General features: G+C 39.9%; 1 protein-coding gene across 10 annotated transcripts in view; it reads left to right on the top strand.

Annotated features, from left to right (window-relative positions):
• The window catches only part of LOC105429204 (IGF-II mRNA-binding protein), a 67118-nt gene extending 47183 nt beyond the window's left edge, over positions 1 to 19935 (top strand). For all 10 annotated transcript variants that reach the window (XM_089080247.1, XM_089080248.1, XM_089080249.1 and 7 more), the window contains one exon: positions 92 to 19935. In XM_089080247.1, coding sequence (XP_088936373.1) covers positions 92 to 325 — 234 coding nt within the window. In that variant the 3' untranslated portion in view covers positions 326 to 19935. The remainder of the gene's footprint in view (positions 1 to 91) is intronic.
• Positions 19936 to 20492: the final 557 nt, after the last annotated feature.

The following is a 20492-nucleotide window of genomic DNA, read 5'->3' on the forward strand; positions in this document are numbered from 1 at the left end:
CAATAAGAGACAATAATTTTTTTCTTGAATTTATACTAACTATTTACGATAATTAAAATAGTAAAGAAAAAACTCTTTCTGCTCTTTATAGTCCGCACAGAGAAGAATCCGTGCGATGGTACTGCAATCGGGTGCACCCGGCGGAACCGGCGGTGCTGGCTCACGCGCCGGTCGCGGTAGTAGCCAGGAAGGTGCTTCCCGTTCTAAAAGAGATGGCAGCGCCACTTCCCAAAGTGGCACAACGTCGCAGCCTAGTTCCCAACAGCAGTCCACTGGCTCGCCATCGAGCCAGCAGCAACAGCAGCCGCCATCATCGCCGCAGTAACATTAACATCGATTACACCGACCTGACGCGGACCGACGCCACAAACGCCCATCCGCTTTATTCGCCGGAGTGGCCTCGTCGTCGCTTTGACATTCTCTCTCGTCGAGAGGCTGAGCTTATCGCGACCTCCTCCTCTCGCGGGGCGCGCACGACCCTCCCCGATGGGGGTGGGCTTCATACGAGGGTGCGCGACGCGCAGATCGCGACGGGAAGACGTGCGGCAACGTTCTTAGAATTAACTGAACCGAGATCCAATAACGGATTCGCGGATTTCTCGATTATGCGAGATAATCCTTGCTAATAATAATTCCGTGCTCCGTGAATCGGTTATAGAAACGATCCAAGAGTCGTAACTCGATGAGTCAACCGTGATTCTAGGAATTTATTCGTAGCGCTCGGCGAGTTAATTCTGAGAATTTGAGAGAACGAAGGATTCTAATTCCAAAGATTCTAATTCCAAGACTCGACTTGTTGTAAGAGTCAATCTAAGGAGTCAACGAACTCCCGGGTCCACCGTTCGGTTCGACACGCGCGCGTCTTCCGCGATCGAGCGAACGATTAATTTGTCTTTAGATAGGACGTCGTCAATGGAGACGCAAATGTTGCCTCATCGCGAATGATTAATCACGTTAGTCGGCCCGATTTTCGAATCGCTATTTGAACGTACGAGATGGAAGACGAAGCGTGATCGTCGGGACTGATCGGTGGGAATACCGAGCGTATGCTACCTAAATCTGGCTTCGTCCAGGCTATCCGTACGCGATCGCTGACTCTCATGACGAGTCCTCATTAACGAGGACCCGTGACGTTTTCCCCTTCGCTCTATGCGTCACGTCTACGCGCGCGCACCCCGCCCCGCCCCCTTCACCCCGCGATAGCGACGAAGCGACAACACACAGCCGCGCACGACCCAATTTCGCAGCGCTAACGAAACCACCGCCGCCGATGAAATAGGACACTTCGACGAGAACAAACTGATTTAAAAAAAAAAAATAGAAAAAAAAGAAAAACACACAACCTTATTACCTCATTGCATTACGGTTAAAGATTTAATACGATAAAGGAAAGTGAAACGCGCGGGAGAAGCGATAAACCGATTAATCTAAAAAAAGAAGAAGAAGTCTATCTAATATTAAAGTTATTAATAATATACAGAGAGGTTAAGTGACAATTACATATTACGTTATACCTGTTACTACTACTGCAACTATTACTATTATTACTACTTACTACCTACCTACTACTATTATCGCTATATGCTATTTACTTCTTACTACTACTACAGGAGGAAAGCGGTTTTTCTTAAAAAAAAAAAAAAGAAGAAAGCAACAAAAAACACACAGACTAAGTGCAGATTTTTATATACACAATCCAGAGACGTTGAACGATAATACGAGACTTAAATAATACCGAAACCATGTATCGCGGAACGGCAACCCGTTCCCGGTCATAGACCATAAGCCAGAATGCCTCAGGAGGAGAAGAGAATAGAAGCGACCCCCCCCGCGCCCCAACCCGCCCCTCCTCGCACGTAATACCAAAGAAGCGATTATGAGTTATTTCGTATTAATGAAGTGAAATGCGTCGTGTACGCTCTATTCGCCTCAAGTTCCTCATCAAGAATTACGAAAGTGAGAGAGAGATAGAAAGGAAGAGGAATTAGATACGTAAATGTGAGAGGGGAAAGCGACAAATAGTCATCAAAATGTCGAAGAAAACGCCGATGAAACATCGTGTCGCTTGGCACAAGTGATTGATCTAATGAGAAGAAGAGATAAAGAAGAAGAAAGAACGAGAAGAGGAAACTGAAAGAGGAGAGAGAAAATCCGAGCGTGGAGTTCCATATCAGTACGACATGAGGAGAAGCTGTTTTATGTCATGTTTTCAAAGAGCATTACTAAAGGATGTTTCTCGAACACACGGAGAGAATGAAAAAGCGACTGTCGGTACGTAGAACAACGAGTGAGAGAGAACGAGAGAAAAAAAGAGAGATATTATATAAAGGAAGCAAAAGAGAGACAGACGGCGAGCGGAGGAGGGGACGTATGGGACAAAAAGTGAATCGACAAAACTTTTCAGGGATTTTTACTTTTACCATGAATGTAATAATGTGTGAGTGTGCGTGTGTTGAATAATAATTATTAATTGATAAGTAATTTGATTACTGATTAGAAGTTAAACGGCGAGGAAAGGCGAAAGAAAGACGTCAGGGAGAAATCAGGCTTAATGTGAGATGAGCAAGAAACGGAAGGGAAGAGAGTAGAAAGACGACGGGAGAGCGGAGTGTCGCGACGTTCAATTCGTGACTTTTATACTCTCACCGCGGATGGTGTGTCGCTGAGACGGGCGTCGAGACGGAGCCTCCGCGAGGCGTCCCCCGACGAGCCTGCGAGCCCCGTAATTTTTGCAAATTATAGCTGTTAGAGGAGCGTAGGGTCGGCCGGGCACGGAGAACCGCGGAGCGCAACGATCTCGATCTCGCATCGATATCGCGACTCGCGGCGCGTATAATCGGCCATTATTATACCGTTGTACAGAGCCGAGAGATTTCCTTTCGAGATCGGGGATAATCCGCGGAACGCAGAAAACGTTCGGCGAGATGAAAGAGGAAAAGAAGAAGAGGAGGAGGAAAGAAAACGAATTCCGTGAGTTGAACTCGTTCTCCGATCTCGAGCTCTAGCTGGTATACCAGTGACTGAGTACGCGTCACAGTTGCTGTGTCGAATTCTGAAGACATTCCGAAGAGACGTGGAGACGCTTTATTTTAGAGCGGAATGGGGAAAAAGAGAGGAAGAGAGGTTTCAGACGATCGATCGCGCGGCAGGTAGATGAGGCGGAGGCAGCGAGACGGGGAATGCGATGAATCAAATCAGATTCGAGAGTCGAGAAAACCGACCCTGCAGAGCGGTCGTTAAGCAATGACCAAGTTTATGAAACACAACGGACTAATCAATCACGGCGCACGGTTTCGCGTCGATCGGGACTCGAGCAAGACGATCGATCGCTTCCGCAGATTTGGACGAACGGAATATGACGAACAAAACGCCAACTTTTCATTCTCCTTTGCACTTTATTACTTAGATACTTGGACCATCGGACGGTTATGCCATTAGACCACTCGAATCGTTCAGTGAGAATTCTCACGGTTCTCGATCGATCGGCGATTATTGAGCTCATCGGCGCGCTGCCGAGGCGACAACCGGTATCGGCACGTGGAACCCAACCGGGACACCCGTCTGGCGACACAGCGGACCCTTCCGGGTCCGTTGACTTACATTCTCGGCGTTCGGTATGCATTTAGTACAAAGATACACAAGGTTAAGGATGAAGATAATCAAGATTTAAGAGACATGAAATGAAAGAGGATATGACATCGTGTGCTTAATCGATCCTTATTTTTTTTTTTTGTTTTTTTCAAAGAAGGCTGAAGATTGAGAATTGAAGAATTTCTGCACGCGAATATTTCCTCGCGGGCATTAATCGATACGATCAGAATTTCTCTTTGCAGCGGAAGATGAAGACGCACGTTGCTACTCATCGTGCATCTTTTTAATTCTAAATCTTAAACGCGTGACTAGTCGAACTAGTTTCTATAATTTTCATTTGTACGATTTTTGTTTCTCGAAAAGTTTTGGATTTGGAAAGAGGAGTAAATGTCAATGGATTTTTGTGAGTTTCTAAATCTGATTTTCTCTCATTATTGATTACTTGTAATATCGAATCTTTATTTTTTCCATTATCAAAAATTGTTTTTGTGATTGACGCTGACTATACTTTATAATTAGCTCTTTGTCTTTTTCTAGATACAGACAAGAAGAATAAACATCAGAGTTAAGACCTCAAGACTCGAACTTGATGATTAACGCACGCAAGATTAAGACTGCTCGCGTATATTTTGTTAATTCAGAGAAAGAAAGATGAGAGTTCTCGGCCATTCCAAATACAATTTTCGAAAGAAATCAAGGATTGAATTTAAACACGATATTATATTTTCTTTCATCCCTCGTTCTGCTTTTTAAAATCTTGAAATCTTAACTCTGATCTTTTAATCGCGGCAAACTTTAAATCGTGTTTATGAAAATGGGTTTAGAAGCTCATAAACTCTGTTAAACGTTGTCTCTATTTCTAAATTTAAAACATAGATGACCAGGAATCTTATAAAGATGAAGATTAAATGTAATAGACATTTTTGTGGCTGTAAGAACGAAGCTTAATGGCTTGAAAGAATCAAGTAGTCACATATCTAACGCCGAACGCGCGACAGGAATGCGAGTCTTCTTCTTTTCTGCTGCATCGCGCGAGGATGAAGCATTAGAAAAGTGTAGGAACTAGCACACGAGAATAAAGTAGACAGAGGAAAGGATAAAAAAAAAATGGAAGATAGAATGAAAGAGGAAAACGAGTCTGAAAAATGTAGATTTATTTTTGATACATTGTTGGGGAGACTCCAAGTGAATCTTTCTTTTTCAATTTTTTTTGTTAGATGTTTTTAATAACTTAATGAATTTTTACGATATTAAGGTGAGAGAAAACAGAGGGAGAGAAAAAGTTTTTTTTAATAAGTAAGATAAAAGAAGGAGAGAGAGGAGTGGCAAAATGAAGTGATTCTCGCGGGAAAAACAAATTAACGTTATAGAGAAAGAGAGAGAGGATTATAAGAATTAATCGGGGGGACGAGGTGCGCAGCTTTTTGCACTGTGCTCGCTCGCTTTTAAGAGGGGGGGAAAAGATTACGACGTGAAGGAGATTTTTTAGTGGGATATAAATTTGTATATTATATTTAATAATATATTTCGAAGAAGCGGCGGCCGCGAGTCTGCTCGGCGAGACCATCGGCGGGCCCGTTCCGGGAACCTCGCAGTTTTATGCGAGGGACCCCGGTCCTATCGTACCACCGTAAAGGACTACCCTCGCCCGCAGACCCGCGCCCCGCAGTTATTTATCAAGCGTAAATATTTAAATGAAGAAGGAGAGAGAAGTAGTGAGAGAGAGGGAGAGATTTGTATTAAAGCTTGTAAAGAAAAAAAAAAGTTGCGAAACGGAAGGAAGTGCCAAGGGACAAGATAAACATGTTCGCACAGCATCCAGAAAAATAAAAAAGAAAAAAAATAAAAAGAAGAAAAAACTAATACAGCACAGCAATAGATTGCCGAATAAAAACGGGATGTAACGAATACAGAGGCAGAAAAGATGCGGAGAACAATTACAGAAAAGCGCAGATAAATAAATAAATAAATAAATAAAGCAAAGAGAAAGATATGGGAGAATAGCAAATACGGAATCAAGCCCTCGTTTAGTCTCACGGTCGACGGAATCATTTACGCTACTTCGAGACCAATGTCATATCACGCGTCATCTTTTTGATTTCCTTTTTGGCCCGTACTTTCAAAATTTCGAGTCGATGAAGGGAGAACAGTCCGGACACTTGTGAGAGAAGAAGCACGACGCGAAGCGAGACACGCGAATCGCCCCTATTACAGAGACCCGTCGTCGCCGAGGAGAGGCCCACGGGGTGCTCCGTTGGGACCTCGTCGAGTCGGTTTTACGACGGATACCATCGCCCACCCGCCCTCTTTCGGAGTATCTCTTTCTAAATTGAGCGAACAAATGCTTTTGCTCCGGGAAAAAACGCGGCGTCCGACATTTTTCTTGAGAGAAACTATCTTTTCTTTCTTGAAACATTACCTGGCGTTTGCGTAACAAAAATAACAAATTTTAGAGGAGTTCTGTGATTTCTAAAAATTTAGATTGATACATTTTCATTTCCATAGACTTAGAGTCATGCGAAAATGTTAATCGCCTGCGTTTTTTTCCACGGACAGATTGATGTGTGCCCCCGCATATGAAAATTCACACCTTTCGCTCGTTCATCGGGTCTTTCAGTTTGAATATTTTTGTTGCGATAAAATGTTTCGGAAAAATTAAGAGAAAAACATGAAAATGAAAAAAAAAAAAAAAAGAAAAAAGTATACTTTTCATTCGGAAGACAGTAAATAGAAGCAGCCTCTTTGGTCTGAAAAAACGAAAGAAGGTAACATTATTCGGCCGATTCCTCAGCATTCAGAAAACGCTAAGATGAAAAAAAAGAAAGACAAAGGGAGAGAGAGAGAGAGACAACCCGCTCGCACGCTCGAGAGAAAGAAAGAGAATGTACAAATCAAACAAAATAACAAACGATGATTGAATAGATGAAATTATTATATAATATAATAATGATAACTTAAAGAGAAGAAAGAAGATTTTTAACGTTATAAATTATTGCGCGCGCTCGCAAGGCGCGCGAAAAGTTAGAGGCGAGGAATATAACTTAATCTACTGGTAGAGATATCGACAAACAAAATGTACAAAATCGATTTATTGCTAAATGTTAGTATTCTAGAGTATTTTACTGTCGAAGATCGCGTAAAAAGTGAAGATTATACTAAGCTCTAAGATTGTACTATCCCGGCAGATTAAGACTAAAAATAGGAAATTTGAGCAAAAGAAAATAAAATTTCACATCATTCCGCCGAAAAAAAGAAAACACAGGAATATCATCGTCATCAAGAAAAAAAAATGAATTGGAAGAATCAACCAGTCGGTAAAAAAAATAATCCTTTAACTATCGTGCAAGCCTCGAAGAATAATATGTATTCCATTTTTCTTTGTACGAACGCGCGTTCTAACATCGTCAACGTGTCTCTCATGTCACACAGCTTTCGTCACACTTTTTCACTGGACGCAATTTTGTATCGGGACACCGATCGGCGTTTCCCGATAGGATATCGCCATTTCTTCAGCAAGATGAACAGGATTCGCATATACGCGTGACGATGAACGACAACATGACTAACACGCGCGCCATATCCTTACATGAAATTGCAAGAAGAAAAAAAGTGCACAGAATCTCAGGCGAACACGCCTGCGAGCGAGAAAAGATATTTAAAAAAAAAAAAAAAAAAAAAAAAACAAGGAAAAAAAGAAAGAAAACAAGAAAAGAGCGTCTAACGCGTAACAGCTACGCGATTCGCAGTAATATCGGACTTTCCACGAAGGTACACTCAGAAAAGGGAGAGACAGGGAAAAAGAATCAGACGAACGAGACGCTCGAGCCAGAACGTTTTCTCGTTTTCATTGACCGATCAATCGCAATCCAGGACCAGTCGTGAACGCAGCCAGCCAGGTGCGTCCGATCCTCAAAGCAGAATGCTAATGCACATAACGGGGATTCCTCCGAGGAGCCAGAGTTCTTTTTCTATTTCGATAGGCGAACTTCGAGGGGTGACTTTGAAGTCGAGCCGATAAAAATCAACTAACGACCAAATCCTTGCGGTCTCTCGCCAAGATTGTTCAAGATAGGCGGAGACGGTATACGGTATTTTGGAATTTCGATTGACTCGACCGACCTGTCCCTCGATCTCGCGGAATTGCCGAGGGGGAACACACCCTGTATATACGCAGTAGCGCATAACACATCCGTAAATAGAAAGGGGAGAGAGAAGCAACATTTCTCTCTCGACCGACATTATCCCGCATTACTCTCTCATCGACATTACTCACGGCTCACCGACAAGATATATTGATATATATAAAAAAATATATATATATATATATATATATATTTACATTTAGGTACACACATGTATTCCGGCATGCAGAATCCGAACGACCGATCCCGCATCACCGCGATCGCGTTCGCGAGCAACCCTTATGTCAGAGGAAGACAACTCGCGTCCAGGGTCGCGCGACCGCGACCCGTTTGGAACTCAAACAGTTTGCAGGATACTTGTCTTTAATTAATAGTAGCGATTAATAAGTAATAATAGCGATAAGAGGTGATTTAAACCGACCTTTAAATAATAATTAAATACGCGTCACGCGTCCCTCCCCCCCCCCGAGAACGGGACGAGGGTCGCGTTCGCGTCTAAGTTTGGGGGGGGGGGTGATTGACAAAAACAAAAGTAAAACAGAGATGGCAGATTGCGGCCAAGAGTGGTAGATTATTTTGGGCTTTAGTATTAGGGTTTCGATAGAGAGATACGGAGTAAGTGCGATTCGGGTGCAGGAAAATGGGTGATAAGGGGCCGCCGGAAAAATTTCAAAGGGAAAACGGTCGCTCTTCTCTCGCGGACTCGTCTGGATAAATCGCGAGTCACTACTTTAACCGAATGATAACCGAAGTACTACAGTTGTCGAGAGTAGCTGCAAGAATTGATAAAAGTCATTAAAAGTAATTAAATGTTAAAATCGTGAATATTAACTACGTGTCTTATCTTAGTCTCGACTTTTTATCCAGATACCTCCGCGGTCGCGACCGGACGTCCGCTTAAGAAAATCAAATCGGGACGATCAGTACTTTTCGGCGTAGAAAACGGTTCCGGGACCGGGCACGTGGCGGCAATCGAAGGCCTTATTATACACACTTGGGCATTGTTATTACTGTGACAGGTTGATATCGCTAAACAGATAGTATATCAGATAAGCTCTTTGGGCGTGATGTTGCGCCTCCGGATAATAGGAAGACAGTGAGAGAGGAATGGCGCTTTATTAACGCTAAGAGAATGAAGAACCGTGTGGAAGTGTAATGTAACTTGTAAGGTGATCTAAGCGGAGTTAGAGACAGTAGAGTACGACGACAGGGAGTAAAAAAAAAAAAAAAATGGAGAAGGAATAGTAATGACGGTGGAAGCCCGTTGAAGGGACTTCCGGTATATTATCTATTATTATCCTATTGTTGCCAATAATGGGCATTATGATCGAGAGCCGCGCGGATATATGTAACTTATTCTCTACACTGCATTTACCCTTCCCCCGAGATCCCCGAGAAATATACCTATGTATACATAGTTACGCAGCGCATATACACTATACATCTGTTGTACATAGATATATATTATATGTAAAGCTTAAACTTAATTAACGTGAGGCGGATGATTAGTCGACGTGCCAGATTATGTGCAACCCGTAAATAGCCGTTCGTCGAACGGGGCGAATGAAGCGAGCAAGTGAATGAGAAAGAAAGGAAGCGAGAGTGAGAGTTGTGTATGTGTGTGTGTGCGAGAGAAAGAGAGGGAGAGAGAGAGAGAGAGAGAGAGAGAGAGATATGGAGAGCAGAAAAATCGAGTGACATTTTTGTACGCAGTTTTCCGCACAGGTGTGCCTCGTCTCACTTTGCTAACCGAACTTTTGCGACTGATTATATACGTTAAGGAACGATCCGCAACACATCCGCAAGAAAACGATCGCACGATGGGAGGAAATCGTCCGCGCGGTTTCTTTAGAAATTCCTTTGTATTGGACTTCTTATTTTTTGCTCCAATTGTCATATTGTCAAAAGTCGACAATGACGATCATCTTTTTACTCTTGAGATATTTCACGAATGAAATATTTGAAAATTTGCGAAAAAAAAAGAGAAAGTACTGCAGAAACGGACGGTAAAATCCCGCCGTGCGATTCAGGGTACGATTCAAGGTACGATCTATCGATCATTTCTGACGATAGTAGTTACGTTTCACATATAAGGCTGTCCACACACTGCCAACACTGAGATGAGGCGACCGGATCGGACGCTGGAGAGACAATGTTGGGAGACGAGATTAATAATACTAAAACCCAAAATAGCCGTTTCCGGGAGGAAGCGAGAGAGCTCCGCGCACGGAGTGGGAACATCCTGCATACAAAAGAAGAGAGCCAATTCTTTTTTTTTTTTCTTTCCTTTTACTCCGTGATTGCGCGAGCGGGATGGAGATAGATACAGAGGGAATTTACGTAATACCATCGCTACCTCATAAGTTTTACAAGAATTCTATGAAATTAAAAGAAACGAAAAGTGAAAAAAAAAATGCTGCTAGGCGCACAAAAAAAAAAGAAAGAAAAGAATAGTTGTTCGCGTTTTCCTTCCGTATTTTTAATCTTGGTTTTTTTTCTTTATTTCTTATTTTTTTTTGTCTTTGTTTATTCACTTGTTGCACCGAGCGAGAAAAGGAAGATAAAATCAGCTCCGGCAGGACGCTCGAGCGATCGGCGGAAGGATTTCTTCGGAATATGATTCGGGAACAGGGCTCTTGTTCTTCGCTCGTGCGTTACGTTCCGTTGTTAATTTTCCTTTTTTTCTTCCGTTCTAGTTTTACAATTTGTGCGTGATACGTTTGTTCATTCTTCCTACGGTTTGTGAAAAAAAAAAAAAAAATACCGCACTGTTGGTCCGTTTGCAAACAATAGCTGTCAGCATCCGTAGATCAGGCGCGTGCGATTTTCCCTGCTTGCGGCGATATCGATTCTTTTCGAAACGACGCACACACTCCCGGGAAGAAACTATGTTTTTTTCTTATCGAACATAAAATAGCGTATATACTACCGCCGATAAATCGCTCAGACGCCGCTTTTAGCCCGGCAGTGGTATCATTTGTCTTCAGGTGCTCTTCTTTACGTTAATCGATTTTTATATATATATATATATATATATATATATATATATATATACAGTAAGGCGACTATTAGTGCATATCGATCATGTTTCGATTATTTTAAACAATAAATAGTAATACAAAGTATACGCGTAATGCAACATCGATTTTCTTCCGATCATCTAACTCCGTCTGGCGTAAATGATGCGTGAACCGTGCCCGATTCAAGCACGGATTTTTAATCGGAAAGATACAAAAGTAGTTTTTTAGTTATAAGATGTGCGGAAATGTTATTTGGTAATAAAATAATTTAACACGAATTCTGCTGTAATCCAATAATAATAATACACGAACGTACGGAAGCTGACTCGACTATTTCCTCCGCGAGGAGATTCTACCGGATCACCCGATCAACAAATCGGGTGATAATGACGGGTCGTACCACTGCCGGGTTAATCGACCTATTTTTCATCATTATCCTCCGGCTACAACGTCCACGTACAGCAAGCCGAAACGCACGTTGTACATATGTACATGTGTACATAAAATAACGCTCTGTACATACGTTGCCGCGAGCGGATCCTGGCGAAATGTCTTGGCGAAATGACTACGATCTCTCGCTTCCGATCTCGTAATCCGATAATCGGGATATCGATCAAAGCGAGTCATATCAACACACGCATGGCGATCTGAACGGGACCATTACTCATAACGAAAACGAATGCACGTTGTGAAGTTCTATTCGCATCCCGTTAGTTGAGAAATGAAGAGATTAATGTTTCGTGCTCGACTTTTGATTCATCGTCTTTATTTCATGTCTGACCAGACTCAAACATATCTACCAGACCGATCTTCGATTTTCTTGCACTCGGAAAATAAATTTATTGTACAAAAGTTGCATGGGTAATTCGAAATATTTATTAATAATAAAATTAATAATTTGTTTGTTGATTTTTAACGGGATTGAAAATCGTTATTCGACATGGTGAATATTTTTTCGTAATTTTTTTGAAATTATTTGCAGTTTTACAAATTTTATAAGAGCTTGTTCTAATATTAGAAAAATTATTTGATTGAAATAATAAATTATATATAATAATAAATATTAATCTTGTTTGTCATATTTGCGACGCTACTGCCATGTTGATGGAGGATTTTTCGCAGGATTCTTTCGACTCGTGACTGATTCGCTTTGTAATTTCTCGTTCGTGTCAACGCAACGACGAGAATAGATTAGGTATAGAGAAAGCGAATAAGAAAAAATAATAAAAACAGCAAAACGCACAGCATTTTTGAACAGCATGCAAACAGCGACAGTATAGGCTATTAAGAAAGCAAACAGAAGGAATAAAATGGAAAAAAATCATCAATTCTCAAGAAGAAAAAGGAAAATTCGAATTAAGTATAAATTAAATTATATTGTTGTATTGAGAAAATAATCAAAGCATTAGTCTTTATCCTAAAGAATCGATGAAGATCTTTTTCTGGATTTTTAAGTATTAGATAAAGGATGTCGAATAAGAATTAAACTAAAATTTTTGGAATAATCAAAACAACATCGAGCTTCATCGAAGAAAAGATCAATTTGGATCCTTAAATATTTGGTTCTGGAATGAAGATCTCATCGATTGCGAACTGAATTAATTATTTTAAAATAATCAAAGCAGAAGAAAAAGGAAACATGCAGCTAATGTGAATCTTTGAACGTCTTAAATTCAGAAAAAGGAAAATCTATCAGGGATTAGAGATTAAGAATTCTAATATATAATCAAAGTAAAAAAAAAAAAAAGAAAATTGACTGATGCAAAGCGAGGATCGTCACCACGCAAGGCGCTTTGACGACGACCACGCGGATTTACAAAAGAAAAAAAACTGCCACGACGAAAAAGAATTGCATTAAATTAATCGCATATAGATTTTCAAACCCTATAATAGAAAAGAAGCAGGGCATAGCGAGAAAAGCTGAAGGTAGAATAAACGAAAAAGAAGGAGCAGTTGTAGAAACGGAAGTGAAATGCCATTTGGCCAGCAGCCTTCGCATATGCAGAGCAAAATACAATGAGAAAAAGGCCACATCATTTTACTGAAGAATTAAAAAAGACAGAAGAAGAAGAAGAAGAAGCAACAGGAAGAATCGGTCCGACCCAGCACAACGCTAGGGAAAACGAAGGGCCCAAATCTCATTAGCGCATTAAAAAGGAATTTCGAAACAATATAACGAATGACAGCGATATATTACACGGCCCCCGATATGTCTATATGCCACAATACATACATACGCATACTATATAAATGTATATATATATATATATATATATATATATATATATATATACTTTTATATGTATCTCTATTATATAATATACGTACATATTATTATTATTATTAATTATATATACGCACGCCGAGATATACGCAGAGGGATAGGATAATCGAGGAGAGGAAGAAAGGAAGCACACATCCACGTATAATGATGATTGCATGCATAAACGAATAATAATAATTAATTAATCGATAATCATAGCGAACGCGGCGACGCCGCGCCGTACTCGCCGTTACTATAGTAAATAGGGATGAAAAAAAGAGAAATGCGAGAAGTACTATCACAATAGTAAGAGAGACACTGTATGTTCAAAGGGGGGAAAAGATGAAAGAAAGAGAGAGGAGACCGGAAAAAGAGCGCAAAGGGCTACGATGGCAGGACGATACGATGCATCTCACGGGAGATAGCGTAATGTTAATCGTAAGCGAAAGAAGGAAGATGGCGGATAACAATTTTGAGGGGATCCACCCATTTTCTCAATCGAATATCGACGCCTCGTGGTCAGGATGGTCAGCGTTATTCCGCGCCTTGGAAACATGGAACATGGCAAAAGTATATATACATACACATATACATCCCGGCAAAATTTTCTCTCCTATTTTATCGCGAAAGGCGTAACAAAGGCGTACATTTCATTTGACTTCGCTCTCGCTCGTTCTCGCCCCGAGGTGTCGATACGCATTATAATACGCATATATAAATGTAAAGGTTGTGCATTGCCGACGGGGACAACCTCCGCGCTTGCATTCGCTTCACACTCGCTACGTTAAGTGTAATGAGTCCCTTTTTTTTCCTTTTTTTTTTTTTTGTATTTTGATTTCGGCGGAATTCTTTGCGACTCGAATCACCAACGGTCGGAGGAACGTTAGCGATCGTCTCGTCAAGCCGAGCGATCTGCACGTGAAAAAGGGGGGAATCGAGCACCCCCCTCCCGCGATTAAGACAATTTCGCCCTAATTAATTCATTTTTGTCTACTTTAGTTTACTTTAATCACTACTATTCTATCTGTAGAGAGAAAAGTTCTATATAATTGCTGTTACTTACTACTACTACTACCATTACTCCTATTACTACTAGTGCTACTAGCCACTATATATTTTTGTGTGTTCGACGATTTTTTTCTGATCTTTGCGACCGCCAAAAGAAACGCGAGACACGTTCCCCTGTTGTTTCCTCATATTCATTTAACGGCACTCCCTTTTTCCGATCGCTTTCCCCTAAAGTGTTCACTATGCCCGACGAGACAGTGATTGAAATGTTTTGATACTTGAGATCTTGGATAATTCTGTAATATGTTGCATAATTTAGGATGACACGGTCGTCCTTTATTATTAATCCTCTTAGATAATTTCTACAAAAATACATCTGGAACATGTAGAGAGCATTCGTAAAAATGTGAATACAAGAAAAAGGGAGAGAAATAGAGGAAAACATCCCCTTACCGAATGAGGAACACGCGTTTCTTCCTTCAAAGATCATCCTTTTCGCGAGCTATCCTTTCCGCATGAATTCGCAAAATTTTGTGCGTCGTCGCGTTATAGTTCTTTTTCGTTTGCCTTTTGACATTTCGTTCCGTTGACTTTTCTCCTTTTATATCATTTACGCCGAATATTTTCTTCTTTATTATTTTTTTTCTCAACCCGTTCCATATCCAATTGCACCTTTCCGAACCGCCAAATTCACGCAGATCTCATCCGCATACGAAAATACAAATAACACATACGCGTAGAAATGCAGCATCACATACATGGCGCATAAAACTTTTCGATTGAGAGGAAAAAGCTACGGTGTTTTTAGTGGGTAATGTTTACTACATACTCTATATGAATAATCCTTAAGTACACAAAAGCATAAGAAGTAAAACGTTCGTAGGCATATAATAAGACAGAAAAAGAAAGTAGCGGGTGGCTTTCCTCCAGATGCAAAATTCAGAAAAAAATTCCGTCTGTTGCTTCTCGCCAAATTACTTTCGAGATGTTACCAGTGATGGTCGGTTATTTCGAGGAATTTGTATCTATTTTTCGAGAATTGCATCTACCGTTATTGTTAGATTCTGAAATCTTAGGAAAAATAAATGTTTGCGGGGATACAATTTTTTCGAAATAAGTGGCGCAAAAGATTCTTGACTCCTTAAGTCAACGAAGGAAAAAATGTAATTCAGGAATTCAAGACGCGGAATATGCGAAAAGTCGGTTTTGGAAAGTTTAAGGACTTACTACTTCTGGAGGGAGAGCAACCGCTAAAGTATTTTTTTCGGATAAATTTAGTAGGCACACATACATACATGTACACAAGTGAGGAATTGCCATGTATCAATCTGATGAGCGAAGAGAAAGACGAAAGCGAGCCACACTGACAGACACAAAAAAATAGACATGCGTACGCAGGACGAGGGTGAAGTGGAATTCATTACGTTTCAGAAACGCGTTATTTTTCAATAAACCGCGCGCGCAATACTGCACGCGTGTTTCTTTCCGCGAAGACACGCGTGCGTGTTTCATTAACTGAACCTACGTGCGTGCAGACTAAAAGAGAGAGAATTGAGATTGATCAAAAGTAATAGAGAGAGAGAGAGGGAGAGAGAGAGAGAGAGAGACGCTATATTTTTAAACGTCTTTATTAATATTTGGAGACTTTCTCTCTAGTACTTTTAATATATATCTCTGCTTTCTTCCAGTTTGGCCGTACGAGGATTTTCATGGCTAATCGTGCGTGTTACACGCCATAAAGAAGGAAGGAAAAGAAACGACGATTCTCTCCGCCTGTAATAAATGTTTAAAAGTTTATTAACGAGCCAGATTTACCACAGAAATTTATATGATATACATCGATATATATGTATATAAACATATATATATATTACACATATATATATCTACACTACATACGCCGTATATATTTTGCAGTTTTTCTTTTGCTTAAACTATAACAATACGTAACGGAAATAATAGAAATGTGCGAGAAGTTTAGAATGCATGCGACAGAGAGTGCGAATGAGTGAGTGACAAAGAGAAAGAAAGAGAAAAAAGATGAGAGAGAGAGAGAGAGAGAGAGAGAGGGTGAAAATGAGAGAAAGAGAGAAACGACGGGGAGTTATTGGAACCGAATGGCATTTAAACGTACCTATTACATGTTAATTAATTAACTACGATTAATATTTGCAGCCCGCAAAGAACCAAGTCTTTCTACGCACCCTTTGTTTTTATCACGATCGAATGTCACGCGATTTCTTTATACACACATTGTATATCAAATCATATATGTGCAATAGTTGTTACAATAGACCAATGGGGATTTGAAAGCACCGGCGTCGAGACGCCTGGCGTCGCGGCGCGCCTACACGCAAACTACCTCGCAGATTCTGAAGCTGTAAACGTAAGCGTAAGTCACCCGGCATGAAAAAGCGCGAAATTTACGCCTGGATTTACTCGATAAAGAAACGAGATTTATTTTAATATAGGCTGAACAATACGGAGGATGAATAACGTTACAATGAGAATTAATTGGATACGACGCAATTAATCAATCTGAATCACCGTTTGCCTCGCACGATTTTGTATAAACCTAAATCTATATTAGTAAATATTTGATTTAAGAATTTCCGTATAGAATAATTTTGTTTAAAAATCGATAGAATGACAATAAAGCGGCAGAGATCGTTTACATTGTTCGATACGCAATATCGTGATTTCAAGGATGAATACTAAATAATCCCTCTCTCCCGTTGGAAAAAATTTTCTTTTAAGAAGCAATAATTGAAAGACATTGTATTTTTGTTTGCTTTTCAAAAAAAAGAGAGAAAAATAAGAAAACGTCAATTCGAGAATCACGAAGTCGCAGAAGATTACAGCGGTTCCGTCCGCGAATGGGTATCTTTGTCGCTAATCGATAACGCCATTGCCGAGGAAAAAACTGCGTGCGCAGAGGAAACCGGGTGAGGCAAGTCCGTTTAAAATTATCGACTCGTTGTAACGCTAATTATCCTCGGGGCGGGAGGAAGCGGAGATTCTGCGCTTATCATCGCCGGCGGATTTAACAATCGTAATAATTCGGATGCCGATGCGCGAAACGAGACAAACGGTCATAGCAACGCGCGACAATTACGCTGATAACGCAGGCAAATGAACCTCACCCTATCCCATCATCGCTTCATAACAATAGAAAATAGTTCTAACGTGCGAGCGTAGCGACGACTATAAACAATTACGAGATAATAGATTATTGCGTTTGCGTGCTCTGCCGGGGGGGGGGGAGGGATGGAGCATTCCCAGGAGCTCGATACAACCCCCTTTCCTTGGGGTGTCGATGTCCTGCGGGTGCTCCCCCCCGCGAATGTATATAGTATGGGGTCGTCGAAATTGCGGACTTTTCTCGAGAATTTCTGATATTCTTGATCGCAGAATTTTTTCATGTTTCTTCGAATTCATTTTCGATTTCATTTTATGCTCTTTTGTGATGGAGATTTCTACAATAAAGCGCGATTGAATAATCGTGATTTGACAAATAAATCAAATATTATCGTGGAATTCCGGCGAACATTCTGCTCCGAATTAAGAAAAATGTAAAAAGTAGAGGATATAAATATCCTTAATTAATGTCAATGTTAATTAATAAGGTGATACATCACTGCCAATTGCTTTATCCTTATTTCGGGAATCTCGTCGGGTCTCCGAAAATTTGTACGAAAAATTTCACAGTGAACGATTTTTTGATAAAATAAGAATAATTTGTTTTTTTTTTTTTTTTTTTTTTTTAGCTAAAGAAAAATAACGGAAATAGAAAAGACAATTATAATGAGATATTTCAAAGTTTGCAAAAAATGAGATAGAACAAGAGCATACAATCATAATCATCGACGTCGATGATTCGCGAATAAAGAAGATTGAGAATAAAGAAAAATTCTCGAGAATTCTTGATGACGATCTCTCGTCAGAGCCGACAACCTGTTATATTTCGCTGTTTGCCGGTTAGTCCGAAAGTTTCGAGAGCGAAAAAATTGCGTAGAAGAGAAACGAACGTCCCGAATAGCAGGACTTATCCAGATTCGCCCTCTCGGAACTCCCTTTGGACCCTCGGTTCACGGCGACTTGTTATTATGCCGAAATCTGTTAGTTTTTTGTCCTTACATATTAGTGTTGAAATGGAGGAAAATAGTTGAAATGCCGTTGTGTTTGTCTCATTTTTTTTTTCATCTTTTAAGAGAAAGGAAAAAACACGAGAAAAAGTCAAGGTAGAAGTAAGGCATCGACAGTATTTCGTCGCGCATTCAAGCAACAGGGAAACAGGAAGAGGAGAGATTCAGCGAACACGAATGCACGCGCGTCTTTTTCTTTTTGTAACGTTAACGCGCCTGCGAACCTCGGTCCTCGATCGATCCGAATATGAAGTGTGCGTAATCCGTAAAACGGGAATATTTTGCTTCTTCCGTTATGTCACTCATCCATTTGTCAAATTGAAGTCACAACGATTTATTTTAATGATAAGATCGATAGCGATAAATGTTTTTTATGTGACCAATAATTGAAAAATAGCTATTAATTAATGATTTCGTCAATTGCCATTGATTTTATCATTAGAAAATTAATTTTTAAAAAAAGTCACAGGTTTCTCGTTGTTCTCCGATCAAATTACTCCGATCAAAAGTGCGATTCAATGAAGTGAAGCGAGGATCGAGATGAAGCGGGCGCGTAAGCGAGCATTGGAAAGCGAGAACGAGAACAATTCCTCACATAAACGAAAAGAAAAGAAAAGAAAATTGCGATTATCGTAGAAAAAAATAAAGAAAGAAAGAAAGAGAGAGAGAGAGAGAGAGAGAGAGAGAAAGAGTGAGAGTGTAATGGATGAACGAGAAAATAACGGGCACACGCAGGTGAATCAGGTTTAATTGCAAATCATTAACTGTGTAACCCTAATAAAAGTCTATTTGAATGTAAGCGCGTTAAAAAAAATGCTATTAAGAGGAACAGTATATAAATATATAATACGTATATGATAAAAAGAGAACGACCGGCGGATCATACGGAAGAGAGCAAGTAACTCACGAGTAGATTTTGAAGAGAGATCTCTTCTTTCTCTTCTTTTTTTTGTTTGTTCGTTTGTTCATTAAATAATGTCTGTTTAGATGCTAAAGCGATGAAAAAGACTCGAGCAAAGCGGCCGAAGTCAAGGCAGAACAGAAACGAGAGAGAGAGAGAGAGAGGAGAGAGAGATACATTTGAATTTTCGAATAGTTATATTGCGTAATTTTAGATGAAAAAAAAATTCGATTTTTGAGCAAAAATACTTGCAAAATTTTTTAAGAATCTTCATAACCTTCAAAAGAATTCAATACTTCAATAATTCACTGAATTAAAAATAATAGTAAATTTTGGAGAATATTAGATCTTTTGAGTTATTTTGCACAAACATCTTAGATAATCGAGAAATCGTTCGAATTCAAATGTATGTCTCTCATGTTAAAAAATTATCTCGAGCCATCGCTCAGCTCGGCCGGATATTTTCGTTTTCTTCCAGCTACCGCTTGCTATCAATAATCTTAATTGTCCGAGAATGGTTACACGCGAATCGCGACTCGCGATTCGATAGACGGAAATATACCGAGCTGACGAGATACTGCGAATGTGAGCCTCGAAATTTTTCCGTCATGAAATGCTCCCATCGATGATAAACGTCCATCCGAAAATCCTTCCATCCGCATAAACGCATGTACAGACACACGCACACATATACACGTACACAGACGTATATTCACTATGCACGCGTGCGCGCGTGTAGTTCCTTTGTACTAAACTTTCCTTACACAGAATTCTCCACTTTTCCACTTTTTTCCCTCTCGAACTCTGTTTCACTGTCTCCCTGACTCCTTTCTCTCAGTTTACACGCAAAAAGAAAAAAAAAGAATTCACACACACACACACACACACACACACACACACACACACACACACACACACACAAAACTGCATTCGCAATCGGAGCAATTTTTCCCACTCCGTTAAACAACCGGATCGATCGTATTTTCTGATAATACAGCGAGCAATTCTTTCTTTTGGGAACGCATTCACGACAAGGAAGTAACGAGAAATCGATGTGTAATGAGTTTATGTGTAACGTTCAATTGAGGATTGTATGTAATTGTATATATATAAGTACAATGCAGTTCGTGAGTTAAGATACATTCTCCTTTTTCTACCATGAGAAAAATAAATTATTCTAGTTAATAAAAAAAAAAAATTGAGTGAGTTTTGTCGTTCTTTCGCCATTTTTTCATGTTAATTACGCTAAGGATTTCGTGCATGTTAATGATTTTTGTTTGTATAAAGAAGAGCTTTAAAATGAAATATCAATCATATCAAACTATGAAATTTTAAATAAGTAATGAAAATTGTAAAATATTAGTAAATATTTTTCTGCGTAAATATTTTATAACAAAAACTATTTGACATTTATAATAATTC

The sequence above is a fragment of the Pogonomyrmex barbatus genome, unplaced genomic scaffold (assembly GCF_055798465.1).
Source record: "Pogonomyrmex barbatus isolate J1 unplaced genomic scaffold, ASM5579846v1 scaffold3, whole genome shotgun sequence".
In the NCBI taxonomy this organism is placed as follows: domain Eukaryota; kingdom Metazoa; phylum Arthropoda; class Insecta; order Hymenoptera; family Formicidae; genus Pogonomyrmex; species Pogonomyrmex barbatus.